At 44.5% G+C, this 23,585-nt stretch overlaps 1 protein-coding gene across 6 annotated transcripts in view; it reads right to left on the bottom strand.

Annotated features, from left to right (window-relative positions):
• Positions 1–23,585, bottom strand: part of Tulp4 (TUB like protein 4) — a 150,458-nt gene that overhangs the window by 28,670 nt on the left and 98,203 nt on the right. For all 6 annotated transcript variants that reach the window (XM_015996758.3, XM_076552861.1, XM_076552860.1 and 3 more), the window contains 5 exons: positions 19,397–19,577; positions 16,268–16,402; positions 9,146–9,312; positions 3,246–3,470; positions 2,056–2,290 (listed from right to left, as the gene is read on the bottom strand). In XM_015996758.3, the coding sequence (XP_015852244.2) occupies positions 2,056–2,290; positions 3,246–3,470; positions 9,146–9,312; positions 16,268–16,402; positions 19,397–19,577 (943 nt within the window). The remainder of the gene's footprint in view (positions 1–2,055; positions 2,291–3,245; positions 3,471–9,145; positions 9,313–16,267; positions 16,403–19,396; positions 19,578–23,585) is intronic.

The following is a 23,585-nucleotide window of genomic DNA, read 5'->3' as shown; positions in this document are numbered from 1 at the left end:
CAAGCTCAATTTCCAGCCCCACAATGGTAATCGTAATTGTCAAGACACTTGAACATTCCTAGCAAATATCATAAAGTTAAGTGCATAAAAAAATCTTGCAAGGAACCCAGGTCCCACAGCTGACCTCATCAGTTAATGTTAGGTGCTTTCAATAACAGTGGTCCAAGGATGACATCTTGAGAAATGACGCTGTGGAGTCTTGGGTTAACTAGCTTCTCATGATGAGACAGTCCCGGCTTTTCAAAGTTACAAATCCCCTCCATCCCCTGAGCTCCTTTATATATCCCATTAGTTGCCAATTAGTCAGACTGGGCCTTGTGACCCAGCTTCTATTTCTGTCATGAGGTGTTTGAATTTGATGAACTTGTCAAGTACTTAAATTGTCCTGTGCTCTAGCAGGGTTCACAGGGGCTCAAGTACCACAGAAAGCGGGCATTGACTTGGTGTTTGTGTATTCACTTTATAACTTACAATTATAAAATTACTAAGACAAAATACTTCATTTCTCAAAGAAGTGTTAGCAACTGAGCAGTCTGTACTTGGAATGAGCTGGCAGTCTGACCATTGAGGAAAACCAGGCACCAGGCGGGTAAGTCAGGATGTAGGTAAGTCTGGCCGTGGGAGGCGGCAGCCTCTTCTGCGGAGGAATTCAGACACTCGGGGGAGAAAAACAAGCCCTTTACCCAAGAGACCTGAATATTCAGCCTCAGCCTAAGTTGTTAAGAGCTGTGCCTTGTGAAGGCCCCTGGGAGAGGAAGATGCACAGGGAGAGAAGGCAGGTTCCAGGGTACCTGGCCCTGCTCCCCTCCAACCAGTACTATCCTCCCGAAACCATTCTGTGCCGATTTCTACTTTCCCGTCCCCTCTTTTCTGACTGCATGCCCTCAATATTCTACCCTTGGTACTAGTTGATGATGCAATCAAAAATCAGGACTAATGGTGAACATTCAGCATTAGACAACTGTTTTGTTGTTGTTGTTGTTTTGTTTTGCTTTTTATTTTATATGGGAACACTGGTAGAGAACACTGCCACGAATGCTGTGATAATGCCTAACCAACATGGTTGGAGCAGACACGTAAATACTGGCATTGCCAAGAGAGGTTGAGAGTGAACAAGGCTGCTGCTTTAAGAACTAGGGGGACCTTAATCCCACACGCTATGGTAGCTTCAGGGACACAATGAGGGGAAAGGCTAGTCCAACAGCTAGAATAGTAAACTGGTACTAGCAAGTGGAGAATATTAACTAATGAAACAATGTTGTCTCAAGGTCTGGCACGTTGGAATACAAAGATGACCAGTTCCCTCCTAATGACGACTACAGTGTGCCAAGCAGGACACTCTGACAGGTGATGGACATCGAGGTCAATGCTGGGCATTCTGTGGCAGGGTGCACAGGGAGGTGGCAGAATTTATAAGCTACAGGTACTCACAGGTGCATGTACATTTGGCTGGCAACTACCTGGCACAAAACCCCACAGTGCCTTCCTGTGGGGGCCTCAGTCTAGGGTCCTTTAGAGAGGCATCTTTTATGTGTCTAATTTCCACAAGAAGAGAATGTTGTTTCATGTTGGAAACTAACAGATCAGTAAGAAACTTTCACTAGAACCTAACTGAAAAGCCAAACAGTAGAAAACAGAGGCAAAACCATAAGGCTGAGGCGGACTGAAGGCTTGAAGAGCTGAATTCTGTCATCCTTCTGGAAGACAGGGACTTCCTGTATTCTACTTTCCCCGGCACTCCATCGAGGGACTCACTGGGTGCTTACTCAGTGACTGTGAGAGCCTGGAGCCAGGGCCAGAAGGCCTATCCTAGCAGCTTTTCTTGGAACGGGAGCTGATGTTTCCTCAACCTGAAACACCTGGAATGCTGGGAAAACCTCCCAACAGGAGCATTTAGAGAACTGCTCCCTTAGGTGGGACCCAGGAAATAGAGTAACTTTGCCCTAGCTAGTACAAGAGCATGTCTCAGAAAGAGGTATTCTTACCGCATGCCTTTAAGAGTGATATTCCACAACCACACAAGAAGGGTCAGAGTCCCTGCAGCAAGGGCCCCACCTGATTTGCTGTCTGTCCGAGGGTCCATGATGACAAACTCTGGCCGCAGCTTGCTAATGCGCCTCCCCTTGAGAATAGGCACGAGTCCTCCCAGGTACTCCAGGTAGAGTGTGTAGCAGGGCCCACCGACCTCTGGGTCATCCTCTGTACGTTTCATGGTGCAGTGCAGCCGCTCATTGCCAGCTGAGGGGTAGCTGACAAAGTCTCGCATGTTGTTGGGGTCTGGAATCGGGGGCTGGAGGCGGGACACAGGCAGAAAAAACACATCTGGGAATCCAGAAAGCACAGGGCAGACTAGCTTCTATCTCAGCAACTCTGGCAGAGTGCGGGCCATGCAGAGGCCAACTACACGCTGCAAAAGGGAGATTCAGAACTGTGGAGGCTTTTAAACAGTAAGCAAGCCAGGGTCCCACACTGGACACTGAAGTCCAGCAACTGGTGGCAGCTTAGACATCTGCTTTTTCTGATATAACACAGTCGAGAACTGCTGACATTATCGATATTGTAAGGCAACTTAGAATAGAGAACCCTGAGACTCTAAAACTCTGGTTTATTAGGAGAAAAGTGATCAACAAGTCTATCTAGAGACAGAATGTGGAAAAGGTCCCAGGGTCTAGAGTACAAGGTCATCTAGAGTACAAGGGCACAGAAACCTCATGTGAGCAGAGACTGGCAGACCTGTTTCACATGCATGTTGCTTCTATGTAGGCATTTTCTGGGGGACAGTCTATTAAGGAGGGCTGCGAGCTGTACTATGTGGGAGTCACACTCAGTACGGTGGGAGGAGATCAAGCTTGACTAGTCTCATAACCAACTTTACAACAAGTTAGTTCCCTTATATGAACTTGTTTCCTGATTTATCAAGTGGAAACAATGATGTCAGAGTCTGCTTGAAGTCGAGACTAAACAAGAGATCTTCATAAAGTACTCGGTACACTGTCAGGTCCTAAATGAGCTGTTTGCTCCTTTGACCATCAGGATGACACAACACTCAACTGGCCACGAGGAAGGAAGACAATCACGGAGCAAACCTCCCATGGACACTAGCAGGACACACTGGTCTCTGCCAAGCCCAGGCAGCCGGCCCCAGGCACGCTAATGGGGAAACAGAGAGGTCTCTGTATTGCCTCTGCCCCCTCCTGCATCTCTCCAGGTTCTGGTAAGAAGGCTAGGAAGGGAGAAAACTCTACCCTGATGGTGGGAATGAAGGCAGTGGACAGGTAGGAGCAGAGTCGAGGGGGCAAGGTCAGCTTGCTGACGTCCTTATCCTCTCGAAGGGTGCTGGCGATGGCCTGCTGGCACAGCAGCTGGAGGCTGGAGACTCGGTGCTCTACGCGAACCACGTACAGGGCTGGGCCTGAGGCCATGAGCAGCCGGGAGTCCCGATGGCCCCAACAAATGGAGATGATGGGGCGCTGCCAGGAAAAGGGGGGCAGTTAAACTTGTTTCAGCAAAATTAAGTCATTTGACAGTTTTAAGAATGCTGGTTTTTTCAAAGCACAGTGGAGAATACTAGCTCTGTATGAACTGGCTTCTAAAAACTGGGACAACTGCCTCAGGGCACACACTCACTTATACTTCTTATCCCAGTGCTGGTCTTCTTGATCCTCAAATTATCCAGTGTCGTTCCAATGAATTAGAAGGTATGAAGAGATAAATCACATGACCTCTTTCAATCAATTTTTCCAAGAGACAGCACTTAAAGGTCAAATTAGTAATGGATGTGGGGCTCCCAGTCATGAAACCTGGGACTAATCCCCAGCTCTAAGCATCCTTCTTTATCTATGAACCAAACAGGAATGCTGAGGATTATAGGAGAAGGTGGTACCATGGTGTGTCTGGGACCTATTATGGCTACAGCTCAGGAATTAAGTCATTGCTGTTCTCAGTCAGCCTCACAGCAATGGGACAGGAATGGCAAGCAGACTTCTCTTTGGAAAAGGGAGAGTTGGGGAGCAGAGTTCCTAGGGAAGACTCCAGGGGTTTGTGAGGATCTTCTCTGAAAACTTAAGCTGCAATCCAAATATGCATATGTTAGAAACTTCTCGTACTGAAATAAATCTCAAACTCAAGAGTATTACCTAAGTAAGAGTGTTATATAAGCTGAGCAAGGGAGAAAGAGATGAAGGGCTATGACAGAAAACCGTGAGATTTGTTCATGCTGATCCAGAGAGAGTGCTAATTTAATGAGGTCTCCAGGGGTCTCAGAGATCGCCAGTGGAGATGTCAGGTCTTTGATAGGAATGACAGATAGGGACAGAATTTTCAAAACACTTTACTGACAAACATCAAGATAAAAGGAACACATAAAGACAATTCCTTAAAGTAGCCCCTAGGGTCAGCTAATCCTGGTTTCAACTTCAAAGCAAAGTACAAGGCTGAAGATAATTTATCTTGTATGTTTATCCATGAGGCTGGGCCACAGCTCCCCGCAAAGATCATGCTCTTATTAGCTACGATACAGGAACTCAAATCTGAGGGCCTGTAGAGCATTTCCAGCTGGGCTTCTCCAATGGCATGATTCCACAGAGGTAGACCATTGGCGCTGGGAGTCCTGCTGTGGAAGTGCACTATGACTGAACTGAATCCCCAGCCCTCAGGCTTAGTTTTAAAGACACCTGCGACCCTTTACACCTTTACACCCTCTCTCCCCAGGATAACATTCCTAAGCTGGTGCTTAAGTCATGAGAACCAGTCCTCAGCTTGTACATCCTGACACACTAGAGCTGGCTGCAGAAATACCACTTCTTTCCTGCAGTTTTCCATTCCTTTTGGATAGATGAACAGATCTGCTACACCAGCCTCACAGGGACTGCACACTCCTGCCCTCTCTCCTCCTAGTTCCGCTTCCCATGGAGCTATTTCTGTATAACGGTCCATTAGATGTCAGGTATAAATTACCCTAGGCGCACATCTCCTTTCTTTATACCAAGAATTTACACTACTAATCCAGACTTGGAGCTGAACGCGAAGTTTCGATCGCCATCCGTTTTAACAAAGGAAGCCCCTCTTCAGCCCCGACTAGACTCTGGTGTCACAGTAAGTGCTCATAGGTATTGTCTCAGTACTCTCAATGGCCACACAGGCAGTCCTGTTCCAGTTAAAACCAGAGGAAATGGAAATCAAGAGGGTTAGGTGATTTAGTTCCAGCTAATAAACTGGAGAATTACAACTCTTGGCCCAACCCAATAAATGGTCACCTCTCCTCAGTGCTGGTGTCCTGATACAACAAACAGCCTTAAGAATGTGTACTATCTCACTCAGAAAATCAACTACCTGCCATTTAGTCAGTAATGAACCCCATTCTCTTCCCCGTCCATTTAGGTCAAGGCGATTTTACTGAAGAAACAACAACAATAAAATATGTTTACAGAAAAGATAACAGGACCGGAGACAGGCTCCACAGACAGCCCCGGCCAATGGCCTCGATCTGTATGGCAGGTCGGGTGGGGTACAAGCACGGACGCACCAGCAAACATGTGAGCAGAGGAACAGGAGGAAGCAGAGCCGCAGTCCTTCTGCACAGTAAGGGAAGACGGTACTGCTTCGAGCTGGGCATCACAGGGGCAGTCAGGAAAATCAAGGAAAATGCGGCCCTTGCTCGAAGAAAATACGACAGTCAAGTAATACATGCTGGAGGCGTTCCACACTATGAGGGCTCAGGGAAAAGAAGGTCATCAACTTTTGGGCAGATTTAAAGGAGCATGTTATCCAGTAGGTGTTAGGGATAGACTTCTTTGACCTTAGAGAGCAGAGCAAAACATTATCTATACAGGGAACAGAACTGGTGGCACATGTCTCTAAGACAGAATCATGAGGTGTGTCTCAAGTCAAATTCACAAATGGCCAATTAAGCACAGAAGTCTTACGAATTCAGAAATACTGAAAAACTTCCCATCCTTTTTTTTCTACCTGCCTGCTGTGCACGCACTTGAATGTGTCCCCAGACGTTGAAAAATTAACCCTCAAACTTCAATGCTGTGGCTGTTATTTGGACATAAGGCCATTGAGAGGTGACTGGGATCAGGAAGGCACAGTGGTTTTAGTTGAGGGGAAGGACCCCAGCCGCTATGCTTGTTGCGTCTTGGTAGGTATGTGCTGCCCTCTGACGCACTCTGATGACGTCAAGGCCTTCACCCGAGAGTACACTGGCCTTTCTAACCCTCATTCCAAGTAACAGTGCTTCTGACTCTAGAAGGGGAGGAAATAGCACCACTGACTATTTTGAAGCTCCCAGCTTCCACGTGGATTTCCTCTCAGCTCATTGCTCCCAGGGGCTCCTGTATCCTATGTCCATCTGTGCTTCTTATCTACCTCCCAGTTTATCAGGGCGCCAGTCACAAGTTGTCCTCCTTTCCTTAACCCTCATGGCTCCTGCTACAATGTCGTTCCTGTGCACGGCTTCCAGGCTGACCACCCTGTTCCCAAGCCCACTTTCCACCCTGCCCTTCATCAGTGTTCAGCTTAATCTTTTTTTAACCACAAGATCTTATTAGTTGCTTATAAACAAACATTCACATCTCTGTTTCATTTTACCTCCCACTCCTCATCTTCTTTGCATTCCTTGTCACTCTCTACTTCAGGAAACACACTGCTGCTCACTCTGGCTGCTGCAGTGACATCTCTAGCATCTAGACCAATACTTAACCCTACAAACACCGACTGAAAACATATCTGACAGTATAACTTCCGTCATTATGACGAGACCCCCCCCCCTTACAACCTCCAAACCCGGCTTTGCCATGTCTGCACTCAGCCGCTGTCCTGCAGGCTGACATACCTCCCTTAGTGGTTCTTTAGGACAGTCTCTCTCCTTTGCAGCTGCTGCCTGCTGCCTGAGCCACGTTCTCCTCTCTAGGCACAGACACTTCTTTCTGTGTTTGCCCTCTCTCACTATCCCCTCCTTGGGCACTTAATCCAATTCACTCCAGCTTCCAAGGGTCTCTGTGCAGGTGCCGAGGAATCTCTAACTTAAGCTCCTGCCTGACTGCTAGTCCACTTCCTATCTCCATCCACACATCTGGCTGGACTTAGAGCTCAAGGTCAGTACAAACATCCACTGAGACTTAAGCTAAGTGAGTTTGGCTTGGTTTGTGGGTGAAGCACTGATGGGTGGCACCCTGACCTTCAGAGGAGCCTGTCCATAAAGCGGTTCCATGTCAGTATGAATGCTCTACACCTTTACAAACAGCCATGAAAACTGTAGGGTGTCACAGATTGCACAAGGTTTACTGAAGGAGATGACAGAGGGGCTGACAGAGTGGAAAAAGTACTCCTTTTATCCACGTTACCCCAGCATCTGGAAGACAATTCTCATTTAAACTCTGGAGCATGGATTTGTGATTATTATGTATCTTCTTTAGCTGGCTTCCAAGCTTCTGGATTTTGTCTCCTTGTTTAGCTCTTATACAGTGGTACTTAGAGGCTTATGCCAGCCACACAGTAGCCTCTCAAAACATCAGCTATATATATGAATTAATAAGTAAGCAAACATGCTTATTTACTCACAAAGATATAATATTAGCAAAAGATACTTTTTTTAAAAAAAGATTTATTTATTTATTATCTATACACAATGTTCTGCTTGCTTGCAAGTAGCTGAACACCAGAAGAGGGCACCAGATCTCATTACAGATGGTTGTGAGCCACATGTGGTTGCTGGGAATTGAACTCATGACCTCTGGAAGAGCAGCCAGTGCTCTTAACCTCTGAGCCACCTCGCCAACCCCAAAAGAAACTTTTACATCTTATAAATAAACAAAAGACAGTTTGATTAAAAAAGAGCAAAAGACTTAAAGAGCTATGTCTTTAAAGAAATCACCAGTGAGGTACTCAGTACAGTATCGGGCAATGCAGACCACAGTCACAATGAAACAGCACCTCATACCCAGAGTGACAGCTACTGTCAAAAGGACAAAACATAAGAACACAGCTTCCAGAAAATAACAAACACTAGTGAGAACATGGAGAAATTGTGACTCTGAGAAAGGTGGGTGGGGATGTATAAACAAGCAGCTGCAATGGAAAATGGTGGGCCATCAAAAAATTAAAAATGATCACATGACCAAGAAGTGAACTTCTGGATGTCTATCAAAAGAACTTACAGAAGGGTCTCAGAGAGGTATCTGTGCCGCCATGTTCCCAGCAGCACACTTACAGCAGTCAGCAGGTGTGCTGCTAGGTGACTCTGTACGTGGAAGGCAGAAGAAAGAGGTGTCTCAGAGTTCAAGAACAGCCTGGTCTACACACTGAGTCGTAGGCCAAACAAGGCTACAAAGAGAAACCCTATCTCAAACAAAATAAAACAACTGCCAAAGATAGGACTCAAATGTCCATGGATGCATAAGTAGGCAAACAAAATGTATTATATTCACATAATAAAATCTATTAAGACATAAAAACACAGGCAGATACAGCCTGTGCACTGTAACACCGATGAACCTGAGGGCATTATGCTAAGTGAAATAAGCTAGAAGAGAAAAAAAGGATACATTCCCTATGATTCCGTTGACATGAAGCCTAAGGAGTATAACTCACAGAAGCGGGAAACTGTGCTGCTGCAGATGGGGGACTTCCATCTGTCTCCTCCAGGATGAGAAAGATGAACCGAGAGAGACTCTCCTGTGGAAAAGGCTCCAAAACAAACCATGGCCTTGTCTTGCCTTGTTTTGCTTCTGATGAGCTTTCCACTTTCATTTCAGCAAAGTCTATACAGCCCTCGGAGATCTACCTTAGAGTTAGTTCTATCAATTCTATGGTTGCTTCTCGTGTTTACAGGAGGTATGTGAAGTCTCTATGTTTCTCTTGTGTGCAGACCTAGAATCTAGTCATCTCAGGGTTTTTCTGTTAAGTGACCAGATCAGAAGCAGATCCCTCTATTTTCTCTCTACTCATTTGATTTCAAAATAGAATCAAGCATTTTGGTTAAAAAGTTTAAGATATTTTCTTCCCAATTTCCCTGGTTTATATGCCATGAATCAATTGAGAAAAAAAAAGTTTAAAATAAAGCTTGCCAAAGGTAACTACAATAACTTACATGACTATTTACCAAAGATGGAACATAGCAACTGGCATTTTCAAGTGTCCTCACCTGTACAAGCGTGTCCAGCGTGAAGATGTGCTCCCCTCTGACATTGTAGAACTTGACCATGGCACTCTTCAGAAGAGGACCATTGGGCAGCTCGCTGAGCTGGGGCTGCTGCTCCATCCCAGCAACTGCCAGTAAGTCTCCCTGTGTACACCACTGGGCCACCACCTCTGAAACCACACGAAAGGGTTGGTTAGCATGAGGACACAGCCCTCCTCAATAGCCACATGGCTGTGTCTTCAGCAGCTTCACACACAGAGCTGCTGTACAAAGCCAACAGTGCTCTCCTCTTCCTTTCATGAAGGTTCATCTCTCACAAGACAATAATGCTCTATTTATTACATGGGTGGGGACTGCTGTTCCTCTGAAACATAACTAATTCAGAGTGAAAACCAGATCTAAGAAGAGTGACATGTTAAGGCCAGGTATGGTAGCATGTGCCTGTAGCAGGTATGGTAGCATGTAGCCTACTTGGTAGGCTAAGGCAAAAGGGTCACAGTCGTAAGGCAGGCCTGGGATACAAAGCAGATTGAATTATTAAAGTATGTATAGAGATATATACACATAAATATGTAAGATTAAAAATAAATAAATGTGGGGCTGGAGAGATGGCTTAGCTGTTAAGAGCACCGGCTGCTCTTCCAGAGGACCTGGGTTCAATTCCCAGCACCCACATGACATCTATCTGTAACTCTAATTCTAGGGGATCTGATTCCTGCATACATACTTGCAGGCAAAAATAAACACATGCTGGCAAATATCTACCTCCAGTATCATCATTCCCAAATCAAATTGCGAACTTCTCCTATAAGAAAAGACCTATGGCTGAGGCATGTTCTAATCAGGGCTTTACTACTGTGGTATCCTTCATGCCCACAGGTGATAGAGTTTACTTATAAATTCTCAGTTAAAAAAGAATCAAGGCAGACCCAAGTTTACTAATTAATGTCCGGGTACCACTGGGCCTGTAAAGTTCAGGTACTGGATGTACATGGTGTAGGAGAGCTCTGACTTTGTTGGACATTTATGATGATGTGAGAGCAGAGAAAAGAACAAAACCATTTTTGCTAAGTAGCAGATAACATTAGTAGAGAAATCTTCACACTGGAGAAGAGATGCCTACCTACAAATGGCTAGTGAATACTGTATCTTATCCTAGTATGAGCAATTACTTATCTCTTGCTGGTCAAATAAATAAGTAAACAAACGAATTAATTAACACCTATTAATACTACTAAGATTCACAGCTCTTTTCCTTCTCTCAGTGCCTTAAAACCACCATCTGGCTATAAAGCTCTTCGAAATGCAGATTCACTTTGTAGAGTGGTTGAAGTAAATCATTGAAGGTGAGTCACCACGACGACCACATAGTGCAGAACCCAGGGCTAGAATTCAGTGCCCAACCTATACCAGATTACACGGGATCAAACCTGTGTGATGGAAATGATTCTGACACTACAGTCAATGCACTCGGCAGTCACTCAAGTTCTTTAATATCCTGGAGAATATTATTATATTCTAATAAAATATTAGGAGATAATAAAAGAGCATTCCCTGAGGCAAGCCAGCCTCCTGGAGCTTTCTCACTGAGTCAGTACATAGCATAAGCCAGGGACCAGGGCTAAGGTAAACAGCTACAAACACAACAGAAGAGGCTGAGAGCACCTGAAATCATACAATCATCAATAAACTGCATTTTTCATATAAATTAAATTCAAACCAGAAAACAAAAAGGAATTAAAAAAATCAAGTAAATATACTGGTTAATAAGATTTTCATTACATCAGGAGAGGGAACCTTAAAGACATGTGTACATTCAGTGTGTTCTGCACATCTGATGCCAGACTGTCGAGAAAACCTTGGTTCTTATCATGAGACTGAAATGACCTTCTTTGGATGATAGCATTCTGCACATATGAAACTAGAGAAAATCACAGTAAAGCGGCAACAAGATTCTGGTCCCCGACAGCTGAGATGGGGAAGAAATAAAGATGGCAATGTTTCCAAGGCTCCTCATCTGACGCACCCCCCTTAGTGAGTGAAGGAATAACTGTGCCCCTCTATTCTCTCTGCCCTTTTCCTTTGTCTTTTTGGACACAAAGTGGATTTGAAAATGAGAAGGCAAGCTGTTGCCCGCAGCACTGGATGTGCAGTGCCTTCAGACTGCTCAGAGCCCAGGCCAGCACACGCTGAGAACGTACGGGATCTGTGTGCTAGAGGAGAGAATGAGCCGAACTCTTTATGACCACAACCCAGACAGGTCTTTCATGCAGGTGTGGGGTCATACTGAGAGCTGCCACCTCAACAGTGAGGTCTTCTCTTCAGAAGTACAATCTCCATATCAACAGTCACTTCATGGACTGGCAAGGACAGAACCTGTAATATCAAGGGGTGCAGCAGAAAGTATTGGCTTCTCTGAGATTTAGCAGGGCCAAGTTGTGTTCCACAGTATACTGGGTTACCTCATGAAGCCCTGACAACTAAGGAAAAACAAACAAACCTGGAATTTCCCACTGTAACCAAGGTACTAAGTTCTCTACAGGGGCAGAGTTCCTGGGACTGATATCTGAAACAGTCATAAACTGGTGGGGAATCAAGACTAAAAGCAAGTATTCACTTGAATGACAGCTGAAGAGGAATATATAGACGCCTACGTGTGTCTGGGACATAACATTTCTTATTCAGGATGTATTGTTTATTTTTATTTTATGTGCATTGGTGTTTTGCCTGCATGTATGTTTTGTGAGTGTGTGATATCTTGGGGTTACAAGCAGCTGTGAGCTGCTATGTGTGTGTGGGGAATTATACCCAGGTCCTCTGGAAGAGCAATCAGTGTTCTTAACTGCTGAGCCATCTCTCCAGCTCCCAAAAGATTTTGTTTTTGTTTTTGTTTTCAAGACAGGGTTTCTCTGTGTAGCCCTGGCTGTCTTGGATCTCACTCACTCTGTAGACCAGGTTGGTTTCAAACTCACAGAGCTCTGCCTGTCTCTGCCTCCCGAGTGCTGGAGTTAAAGGTGTGCACTATCATGCCCAGCTCAGGATCTTTTTTATATGAATCATGCTTGAATCACCTTGAAAAATACTCTGCAATGCTGCTTCTCGAGATCCTTACTTTTTCCATCTCTGAAGGTGCTGTTTAGAACACCAGTGGAAGCAGCCAGCACACGCACTTTGCAGAAGCCTCCTTTCAGCTCTGCTGCAGCTCCTAGAAGGCAGAGGCCGGGCAGCTGTCAACCGTCTCAGTGGTCTGTCCCCATGCTTCACCTGTTCTCAAGGATTGCAGGTGGCTGGGCATTTAGGCCTTCTAAACGTTTTACACAAAGAAAAACAGCAGATCTGTACTATTCTTCTTGTCCTGGTTAGCTTTAACTGTCAACTTGACACAACCTAGAGTCATCTAAGTAGGAGTCTCACCTGAGGGGCTGGCCTATGGGAACGTCTGTGGGAATTACCTTGTCTAATACTTAAGTGGGCAGGTCCAGCTTATAGTGGGAGGAACCATTCCTGGGCAGCTGGTCCTGGGCTTTTGTGGAAGCTCGTTGACTATGAGTCTGTCTGCAAGCCAACAAACAGCATTCCCCTAAGTTTCCTGCTTGAGTTCCTGCCCCGTCTTCCCTCTGTGATGGACTGTGACCCACAAATACAATTCAAATAATCCAAGTGTGCTGGTGCATCCCTGTTATGTCACTGCTAGAGAGGTGACAGAGACAGGTGAATCCTTAGGGAGCACTGGGCCAATGAGCAGCCCTATCTCAGAGAACACAGGTAGTATTTCAGAGGATGAGACCCAGACACACTCATATACGTGGACAAAAGGAGGGTTATTTCCCTTCCTCCCCTCTCCTCTAGGGAACAGAAAGAGGACTGAAAAGCAAAGCACATGCTACATGAGGACGGTGGCAATACAACCACATTGGCCAAACCACAGACAACACAGCTTTCACTGAGTGACACCAACTATCTCAAAAATTGCTTGATTCTCAGAGAACTCAATGAATTAATAAAAGGGGCAATTCTGGGCCTGGAGAGATGGCTCAGCCATTAAGAGCACTTGGCGCTGGGGGAGGGGGCTGTCTGTAAAATGAAAAAACTATGCACTCTGGGGGGATGGGGGGAATGATACAACACAAGATGCCACCTTTTGTCCTTTGCTCCCTGATACAATGGGATGCAATGTGAAGGGTCTCTGGAAGTGGATTTTTACCTGCCTGTGTCAGAACACCTGAGCTCATGACCCAGGCTTCTTTTTAGTTGAAAAAAGGAAAAGAAAAGAAAAATCACACCAAGCCCATCATCTCCTACCCCTCGTGTGCCAAGCACAAGTTTGAGATAAGGTACTCAGCCAAGTTCATCCCAAGTGGAACCCCTCACCAACAGCTGCACAGAGAAAACGGACAGCCACCTCTGCAGCCTCCAGAATCTGCAGCACAACCCCCACATGCAGGTGCTGCAGAAGAGGGCTGGTCGTGGGGACAGGAGTGGGGACTGTAAGGTCTGCACAGGACATGAGTGCTGGTGGTAAAGGGCGTCACCAGTCACCTTTCTCCCGAGACACTGAAAGACCAAGGGGATCAGAGACCTTCAGCCTTCACTGAGACCCTGAGGGGACAAGAGTTTTTCCAAAGAACCAGGGTCACATCATCTTTAGTAGTCTTGAACTGCAAAAATCTGAACATTCTCAGTGTCTCTGCCCACCAATTTTTCACATAGTATGTCATAAGGTAATGACTAGGCATCTCTGATCTCATATTATTTGTTTCTTTCCATTATTTACTAATACAGACTCTAAAATAATTGTGGTAGTTAGGGTTTCTATTGCTGTGAAGAGACACCATGACTACAGCAATTCTTTTTTTTTTTTGGGGGGGGGGTGTTGAGACAGAGTTTCTCTGTGTTGTTTTGATGCCTGTCTTGGATCTCGCTCTGTAGACCAGGCTGGCCTTGAACTCACAGAGATCCACCTGGCTCTGTCTCGCAAGTGCTTAGATTAAAGGCGTGCGCCACCACTACCTAGTATCACAGCAACTCTTATAAAGGAAAACATTTAATTGGGCTTGCTTACAGTTTCAGAGGTTTAGTCCACTGTCATCATGATATGACAAGGCAGCATGTAGACATGGTGCTAGAGAAGGAGCTGAGAGTCCTACATCTTGACTCACAGGCAATGGGAGAGGTCTGAGACACTGGGCGTGGCTTGAGCATATATGAGACCTGAAAGCCTGCCTCCACGGTGACACACTACTCTAACAAAGCCACATCTCCTAATAATGCCACTCTGCATGAGTTTATGAGAGCCAATTACATTCAAACTACCTCCATAATAGATTAAAAATAAAATCTAAAAACAAGAACTACTGCTGCTGTTCATTCCACATCTAAGACTGAATCTAAGTCATTTTGGTATCAGATCAGAAACAAATACTCTGACACCAAGACAGGAAATGTCTTACCTTTATACAGTACCTAGGTCAGGTGAACCTAACTTTCTGAAATCAGGAGAGAAGGCACAGCACTGAAGTAGACAACCATCCCCAGCTACAGCCCCATAAACAACTCCAACATTTCAGATGAGGTTAGATTCTCCTAGGTAATGACTATAACACTAAAGTCACAGAGCACAATGAACTTAAAAACCCAGTGCAGGTTAAAAAGACTACGTTGGCTCACTTACTGCTTTCCTATTACCATAGTGCACACTTGGTAAACTGAGGTGTCGATAGACATTCAAGGAGCTGATAGGGAGGCAGGCAGATAACACACAGACAAAGAGTAAGCGCTTCCATAGCAAGGAGGTGGAGGAAAGGAAGCAATCCTGAAGAATACACAGGAATGGAATGGCAATTACACTGTTTTCAACTATAACAAGGTATCTGACAGAGAACAAAATTCTGGATTCTACAACTAGATGCAGAGCTCAAGAAATTAGCAAGTGTAGTTTAAAAGTTTAAAAAAAAGAGTTTTTGAAGAAAACCAGAACTTCAGAGTAGGAGATACGTGGAGGAATTTATAAGGGCCAGCCCTATTTTTAACTCCATGGAAGACAGAACATTCAGAAAATAATTAACCGAGCAGCACAAGAATTTAAATTTGCCAGCAACAGAAAGAGAGGTACTTAAAAGCCCTAAAGGGACTATTTATGGTATGAATAGTTTCTGTCCTGGGGGAGCTGAGAGAGTAAATAATTCCTTACAAGTGTAGTTCTGAAACAGCAAAATGAGATACCTAAGAACAAGTACAATTTGCTTAAAAATATTCTAATTTGAAAATAGACTTAGTACGTGTGTGGGTAGTACAGATAAGTGCAATATACTGCTGCCAAGTGTGATGTGCACAGACATGACTCATTACATCCCCGAGGTTCCAGAAAAACCTAGAAAAACAGCAGCTGCTGCCACAGCAATGGCTCTTGATGATGGCCAGCTTCAGACAGGAACTACTTGCACAGAAGGACCTAGCTTGTCTGTCTCCCCACTCAGATGACAGTAGATCCCTGTAATATCAAGGGCCAGTCCAGGATTAGAATTTCCAAGTTTTTCTACTTTGTCCCAGGGAACCGTAAAGAGGCAAGATTTTTTTTTTTAAATCCACCAAGGTCACTATGTCTTTAAGTAATCTTGAATTGCATGATCAGAACATAGCCAGTAGTTCTGTCCACTAATTTTTTTCTTGAGAAAGCATTTCCTCACAGGTAGATACTAGCACTTACCATCGCCCTTCATGTACATGACAGACTGGAATGTCCACAGGTCTTTCAAGGTAACTCTACTGCTTAACGATCAATTCTTTAGTAAGCGTGCCAAAATTCTAAGTGCTTCTGTGTACCATCTGCTGCCTCAAAATTGACAGGTGCTGCCCTCTGAGTAAAGTGACAGGCAGATGTAAACAACAGGACACCCTTGTCCAAATGGACCAAAGAGAAGGTGGAGATGAAGACTGAGTATTAGGGATCCAGACTCAAGATAAGAGTGGCTGTAGACTTTTAAAGATAAGCAGGGTAGCTTAGCGGAGCGCCTTTGTCAATGAATTCCACTAAACACATCATCAGACAGGAGAGAACTCAACAGGCACCAGCCTGGAAGGCAGGTGTGCACAGGTCCCACCTGTGGGGTTAGGTGCATTTTGTACCTTTCAGCCCTGAACGGATGACAGTGGGGGACAAGTCATCATAGTTGTTCATTAAGCTGATGTCTCCCGAGGTGAAGCTGACAGTGAGCAGAGGCTTGATGTTCTGCACAGGGATGGGGTATGCCGCAGGACCATCTGTAGAGACACAGGGCCGAGAGAAAGGCAGATAATGAGCACACAACTTGATCCAGGTGTCCAAGGCTGCACTGTTGCACAGTGCCTGACTTAGTGACTTTTCTGTTGTCATGACAAAACACCATGACCAAAGCAACTTATAAAAGAAAATATTTAATATGGGGTTCACTGTTGCAGAGAGTCCATCAACAGGCAAGCAGGCACAGTGCTGGAACAGTCACTGAGAGCTTGCATCTTTATGCATAATTAAGAGGCAGAGAGAGCTAACTCAAAATGGAATGGCTTTTTGGAGACTCAAATTCCATACCCAGTGACATACCTTCTCCAAGGCCATACCTCTTAATCCTTCCCAAACAGTTCCATGAACTGGAGACCAAGTATTCAAACCTATGAGCCTCTGGGGCCATTCTTATTCCAACCACCACAGTGCCCTGAAAGGTGTCTCCTGACAGATCCCAGTCTGGCCTGGGTGCACCGAGTGAAGTAAGCACTGGGCACTTGGGAGTCGCACAGCAGGGCATGAGCAAGGGATGGAGAATACGCAGTCCCAGAGGTAACCGAGGGTGACAGCCTGCGTGAGTTTATTAACATGTAAGTTAAAGCATTATGTGTTCCTTCAGATATCAAGAGTCAATTGTTTCAATGGTGTATAATATAAAGAATAGTGGGAAAGGGACAAAAATGTTGTCTTTACTGTGGGCCAATGCACAGAGGAAAAAACTTCACTGAATGTTACAGGCAATAAGCAACCAAAGAGCCATTATCAGTTTCTTAAGTTTTCAGCGAGGGCAGAGCCCAGATGTGATGCCTAAAGTACTTTATCATGTGTGGAAGACACGACCAGCATAAGGCAACTCTGCTTGGAAAGGAGTGTTCTTGCACAAAAGGCCATGAACCAGCTCACCCACAGGCTGCAGAGAAGGCTCAGCAGAGCACTCACTGCTCTTCCAGAGGACCTGGCTTTGGTTCCCAGCACCTACAAGGTGGTTCCCAACCATTCCTGTAACTTCAATACTGGGGATCTACTGCTCTCTTCTGGTTTCTGCAGGCACTGCACACATGTGGTGCATGGACACAAATGCAGGCAAAACCTCCATACATATTAAATAAATGAATTTTTAACAGCGGTGGTTTTTTTTTGGGGGGGGGTTGGTTTTATGAGACAGGGTTTCACTGTGGAGCCCTGGCTGTCTTGGAACTCATTGTATAGACCAGTCTGGCCCTGAACTCAGAGAGATCCACCTGCCTCTGCCTCCTAAATACCGGCATTAAAGTTGTGTGCCACTATCACTTGGCAAAAACAAACAAACAAACAAAACAAACCCCCCCCCTTTTTTTTTTAAAGTAAAAGCTTCTCTCAACAGTCAGATGATCAGAACTCTTCAGAAGCTTCTGTAGGTGCCACAGTCACACTGAGCTCATCTCCAGCAGCCAGTCGGGGTGGCCCACTGGACATTTCATCTGCTGGGTAACCCCAGACCACATTCTTTTGCTTTACTCTAAGCCACTGCATCATATTATCTCTGTACTCAAATATTGCTACATCTAAAAGGCAAATACCGCCGGGCGGTGGTGGCGCACGCCTTTAATCCCAGCACTCGGGAGGCAGAGCCAGGCGGATCTCTGTGAGTTCGAGGCCAGCCTGGGCTACCAAGTGAGTTCCAGGAAAGGCGCAAAGCTACACAGAGAAACCCTGTCTCGAAAAACCAAAAAAAAAAAAAAAAAAAAAAAGGCAAATACCAGGAAGAGCCTGTGGCCTCAGATCAACTTAGACTTGCTTTGTAACCTAGCTCTTCACACCTCATTTCATCTTCTAGTAAAATAAGGATGAGTAAAACTGGATCCCATTTACCAGACAGGATTTCTGTTTAAAGCCAAGCTGACTGCATTTCATAGATATTGACTTGACTATTCTGAGGCTGCAGAACTATGACCAACATTCTCATCAAGGTTGTGTCCCATCAGGAAAGGGATAACTACCTACCTCCTGGATGAATCTGGAAGTGCTTGAACACTCCCCCTCCTACAACACAGTGATCCTGAAACCCTCCTGATAATTTGTTTTTCACATGGGAAAAATTCCTAGGAAGCACCTGTCTCTGTGACAGAAGAGGAGACAAGTGCCAGGTGGACACTGATGACACCGGTCAAGCCCTTCACAGGACGGCATGCCTCATGATGGCAGAAAGATGAGAAACTATTCAAGGCAAGGCTTCAACTCAAGGGTCCACAACAAAATCCATGGGGAAGAGGATCCTGCAGTTGTCGGACGCCCTTTTCAGCAAGGAGCTGTTGCTTTCCACTTCATAATCCACTGTTCTAAAGAAAGGACAGTGCAGGGATGGGATCCCGGTGAGGAGCCAGTGCTGGCGGAGGCAGAGGCCAGCGGGGTGGGCAACGCTTCCTTCAACGTGTTTCTTCCCTTTGATCTTTACACACACTACCAGAGGCAGAGGAGGCATGAGTGGGAACTGTCCCCACCTCCAGTGAAAGCAGACAGAGCACAAACAAGGACGTGGAGTACCAGCTCCAGTTGCTGGTCCCTGGAACAGCAGAATGAACCTTTCTTCTATACAACCGAAGCTAAGCTGCCGGCTTTAAAACCGCCAGAGATGTGGCTACACCACATAGTAAATTATATTAATAGTATAGAACTCTTCATCTGCAATGCTCTTTATTCCTGCTAAGCAGCTAAGACCCACAAAACTCTAGGGACAGCAGGAGATATACGTCTCATTTTATGTCTAGGAAAACCTAAGCCTCTGGAGTGCAATCAACTCAACCAGTGATCTTGAGAAAGGGGCAGCAGGGAAGGCTGGCATCAAGGAGAGAGGAGGCCATTTCTGCTGCATTTCTCCAGGCAGCTAAGAGAAGTGGGGGGGCAGGCGCGGGGGGGGGGCAGGGCGGTGGACCTTCTTCTCTAAGAGGTGCCACCCTCTTTCAAGGTGCTCTCTCTGGCAAACGCAGGACAAGCGAGGGCGGCAGGCTGCCTACCTTGGGGCGGAGAGTAATCATCCGAGTCCGTGTCACTCTCGCTGCTGTCCTCCACCAGGAAGATGGGGTAATTCCAGGACATGCTGAGGATGCCATCGGACTCGTGCAGAAGGACATGCGCCAGCATTCTACCATGGCAGTCCATGACGATCACCTGACCATCTGCTGTGCCAAACAACACCTGCAACCAAAGAACAGGGCCCTTGAGCAAGCAGGAATGAATCTCAGTCTCAATTTGTTTCAGGAAGACAAAATACATGCACATCTGAAAAGATAAGCCAATTAAAACTGAGGATGACAGGACAATGTCTTAGTTCTTTTCTGTTGCTGTGATAAAATATTCCACAGAAGCAACATCGAAAGGTCTATTTTGGCTCAGTCCCAGGTGACAGTCCCCATAACGGGGAGTCACAGAGGCAGGAGCTTGAGGAGCTGCCCACACCCTCTCCACAATCAGAGGCAGAGAACAGTAAGTGCACACGTGCACGGTCAGCTCGTTCTCCCATTTGTACAGCCCAGGATCACAACCAAGAGTGGTGCAGCCCACAGTGAGGGGATCTTCCTACCTTAATTAATGTCATCAAGATAATCCCTCCCTAGCATGCTCAGAGGCTCTTCCCAGGTGATTCTAACCTGCTTTTGTCAAGTTGACAACTACACTAACCATCACAGCCATACTGCAAGAATTTTAGACCTCTTATACTGAGATGTGAGACTAGCAATGTAATGATTACATTATGCTATTCCGACATTTGCAAATACCAGAAACACCTGCTTTACTGCTTTTGTTTCTTTTGTCTTCTGTCTAAAAGAGAGGCGCTAGGAAAAGATATTTTGATTTTCTGGAAAATAAAGATGCAGCAGAAATTCATTATAATTCTAATTTAGAGAAAATGTTTATGTCTGACTGAAGAGAAAATACATCTGGTCATGTAAGCATGTTATTTTATCACATTTGGAAAACAAGATGCTCCTAAAATAACTTTTTAATTAAAAATGTTGGATGGCTTATAAAATAATAATGGGTTTCATTAATATACTCTCATACAAGTATATTTTTTCCTGAAGTAGTTTTTAATCTTCATGTTTAGAATTTATTTCACACATGATAGTAACGTTAATGAGTTAATAATTAATGCAGTGACACATGGATGGTATTAGCATATTCACTGAATGCTTACTCTGGTGCTAAGCATGATGACATGATAACTGTGATGACATGTCATCACAGCAACAGGAACTTCTGGTTCATGCTGGAATGGACCCCAGAGGAGCCTGACATCTCAGTACGCTTAGGGCTACTCCTAAAAAGTTTTCTTTGCTCCCTCAATGGATGTAGGCAAGCACACATCAGAGCTAGCAAATCTAGGGAAGATTCTGCAGGCGTCAGCTCCTCACTGAGAGCAGCATGGGGCACCCCACGTAGCAGCTAGAAGGCACGCTGCACATAATTGTGTCATCAGCTAGACATCAGAGGAGCCTTGGGTCCCAGAAAGCATGATGAGTGCCACCACTGGCTTTGTGATAGTCTCTAGAGATCTTGCATCTGACACTATTACAAACTTTGTATTTTGTGCTCACTGTAGTTGGAAGTTTTCTGTGTCCTGCCCAGTCCCAGAGCTGCTTGGACCCAATTAAACACACAGGCTTGTATTACTTACAAACTGTATGGTCTATGGCAGGCCTCTTGCTAGCTAGCTCTTACATCTTAAATTAACCCATTTCTATTCATCTATGTTTGGTCACGTGTCCTGCGGCTTACTGGTCTGCTGGCGTGTTGCTTCGCCTTCGTTTGCGGCTGGCATCTCCCCTGCCTTCTTCCTGTCTCTCTGGATTTTCTGCCTGCCTCTAAGCTGCCCTGCCATAGGCCAAATGGATTTATTCATCAACCAACCAGAGCAACAGATAGTCACACTGTACAGAAAGATGCCCCACAGCACCTCCCCCTTTCTATCTAAACAAAAGGAAGGTTTTAATTTTAACCTAGTAAAATTATATAACAAAACAACCACAAATGGCGTCCAGACATGGGGCAAGAATTTCCATCCAAAACCTGAGAAAGCTTTAAAAAGGGGTTCTAAAATGGAGCCACGAGCAGCTTCCTAGCTGTGTCTCTCAAGAAAGCTGTGATACAGAGACATCGCAGCCTGCAGGCTTAAGCTACAGCATGGCAAATTCCTGCCACTGTACACAGTGGCGTATCAAGCCTCACAGCACACTGTGTGGTGGATTTAGCTTTTGCTAGTACAAAAAAAAAAAAAGAAAGAAAAGAAAGAAAAGAAAAGAAAAGAAAAGAAAAGAAAAGAAAAGAAAAGAAAAGAAAAGAAAAGAAAAGAGAAGAAAAGAAAAGAAAGTTTTTTGGGCTACACGTTGCTGGATGGAAGCATAGACCCACTGCCTCTCAGAGTTGGCAGGGAGCATGGTTTCCCCAGAGCTGGCGGTAAATGTAGTTCTGCCATGCTGGAAAGCTGAGTTGGGTAGAGCCAGCAGCCAAAGTTGCCATTTCAGTCCTAGTAATACTGCAGTTTAAAGCAATAGATTCACAATAAGGCAGATTCAGATTTAACAAGACTTTAAATGGTTTACAATGTGTATAAAAATGTACATAGGCTTGAAAGAGAGAAGAAAATTAATATAAACAGTTATATAAAGAAGTAGTTTAAAAAAATAAAGTCTTTAAAGAGACAGTAAAGGTAGTATAAAAAATAAGCCATGTAAAGATGGATATTACATAGAGAATCTGGATTGTGTTGCATTTGACATTTTTAACTGCAGAAAGACATCTGATTGTAAAGGCAGTTCAGTTAAACCAATATGTATATTTTAAAGATATTTTGACTTCAAAATTTGGATCTAAGGATATATTGCTTTGGAAAGGAGGCTCTGCTTTTGTTTCCACAGGAAGCTATGGAAAAAAGCTATGGATTTGTTCCAGGTTAAGATGGATCAGATTTGATCAAGCCAGACCTCCTAAACCTTAACAGATGGTACCTATCAACAAAGGTTATAGCTGGTCTTCCCAGGACTTGACCATTATCTCGAATTTTCTCAGGATTCACGTAAGATTAGTAGTGCCCCCTATCAGCAGGAAGTAGCCTAGAACACTATGCCCACATTCCCAAAAAATGGATTATGGATGTTTGTCTTTGTTTAAGTTGTTGGTTACAAATTGTTATTGGTCATAGTCATTATCTTTCTAAAAGAAGGGGGATATGATATGAAAATATAGGATATAGATATGACAGAATAAAAGGGTGGATTTCTGAACCTACTTTTAAAGAGCAACTTGTTTAAAATGTTTTATATTGGTATATATTTTAGTTTTTTGATACAAATTTAAAGTTAATTTTGTTATACTGTATGTATATTTCTATTCTTGTTTCAGTTCATTTAAAGAATAATGGATAAGTAAGGGAATACAGATTAATAATTAGTCTTCTATCATAGTTAAACTTACAGTCATGTTAAGTTGTCTAGGTATACAGAGATATAATTCAATTAGGTAGATAATCTTCAAACACTTCAAAGACATACAGAGTGTGGCATTTAAAATGTTTTGAAAACTTAAGTCTTTCCTGGACAATGAGACACGTCTGCTCCTTGGCAGCACCAATTTAATTCAGAGAGGAGGATGGGTGTCAAAGACCCATATGGAGTTTATCTTTTTCTTGGAAAAAATAGCCATTTGGGCAAGAAACTGTTCTTGCCTGGACTGCTTGACAAAATGTGTGTATCGACTGGACATGCAGGACCCACAGAAAAGTGACCACTGAACTTTGCAAGGTGAGATGGTCCTTCAGGTTCCTGTTTCACAGAGGAAACTGCCAGACATCCTGCAGGACACAGGGGAAAGTAACTGAGAGACTCTAGGCCCGTGGGCTGAAGATGGATGCCCCAACATTACAGAGGAACTTTGGATGACTGCGAAGGCAGACAGCTGTCTCTGTCATTCTAGATTTTTGGAAGTTGCTCACAATGCTCTTCCTGTTAACTTAGGTAACATTATATCCTTCTGGGGTCTTTAATGTAGTTGAAGACTAAATAGTTATAATTTTCCTTGGCTATGATAAGTTAGATATGAAACCTTAGACTCACAAATACAGAATAGAATATTTTCTTTGAATTTGCCAAATATAAATAGACTAGATATTGTAACTGTAATTCTTGCTTGATAACTGTTTTGTTATAT

This window comes from Peromyscus maniculatus, chromosome 16, assembly GCF_049852395.1.
Source record: "Peromyscus maniculatus bairdii isolate BWxNUB_F1_BW_parent chromosome 16, HU_Pman_BW_mat_3.1, whole genome shotgun sequence".
Classification (NCBI taxonomy): Eukaryota; Metazoa; Chordata; class Mammalia; order Rodentia; family Cricetidae; genus Peromyscus; species Peromyscus maniculatus.
The sequence above is the reverse complement of the archived record's forward strand: the minus strand, read 5'-3'. Positions and strand labels throughout refer to the sequence as shown.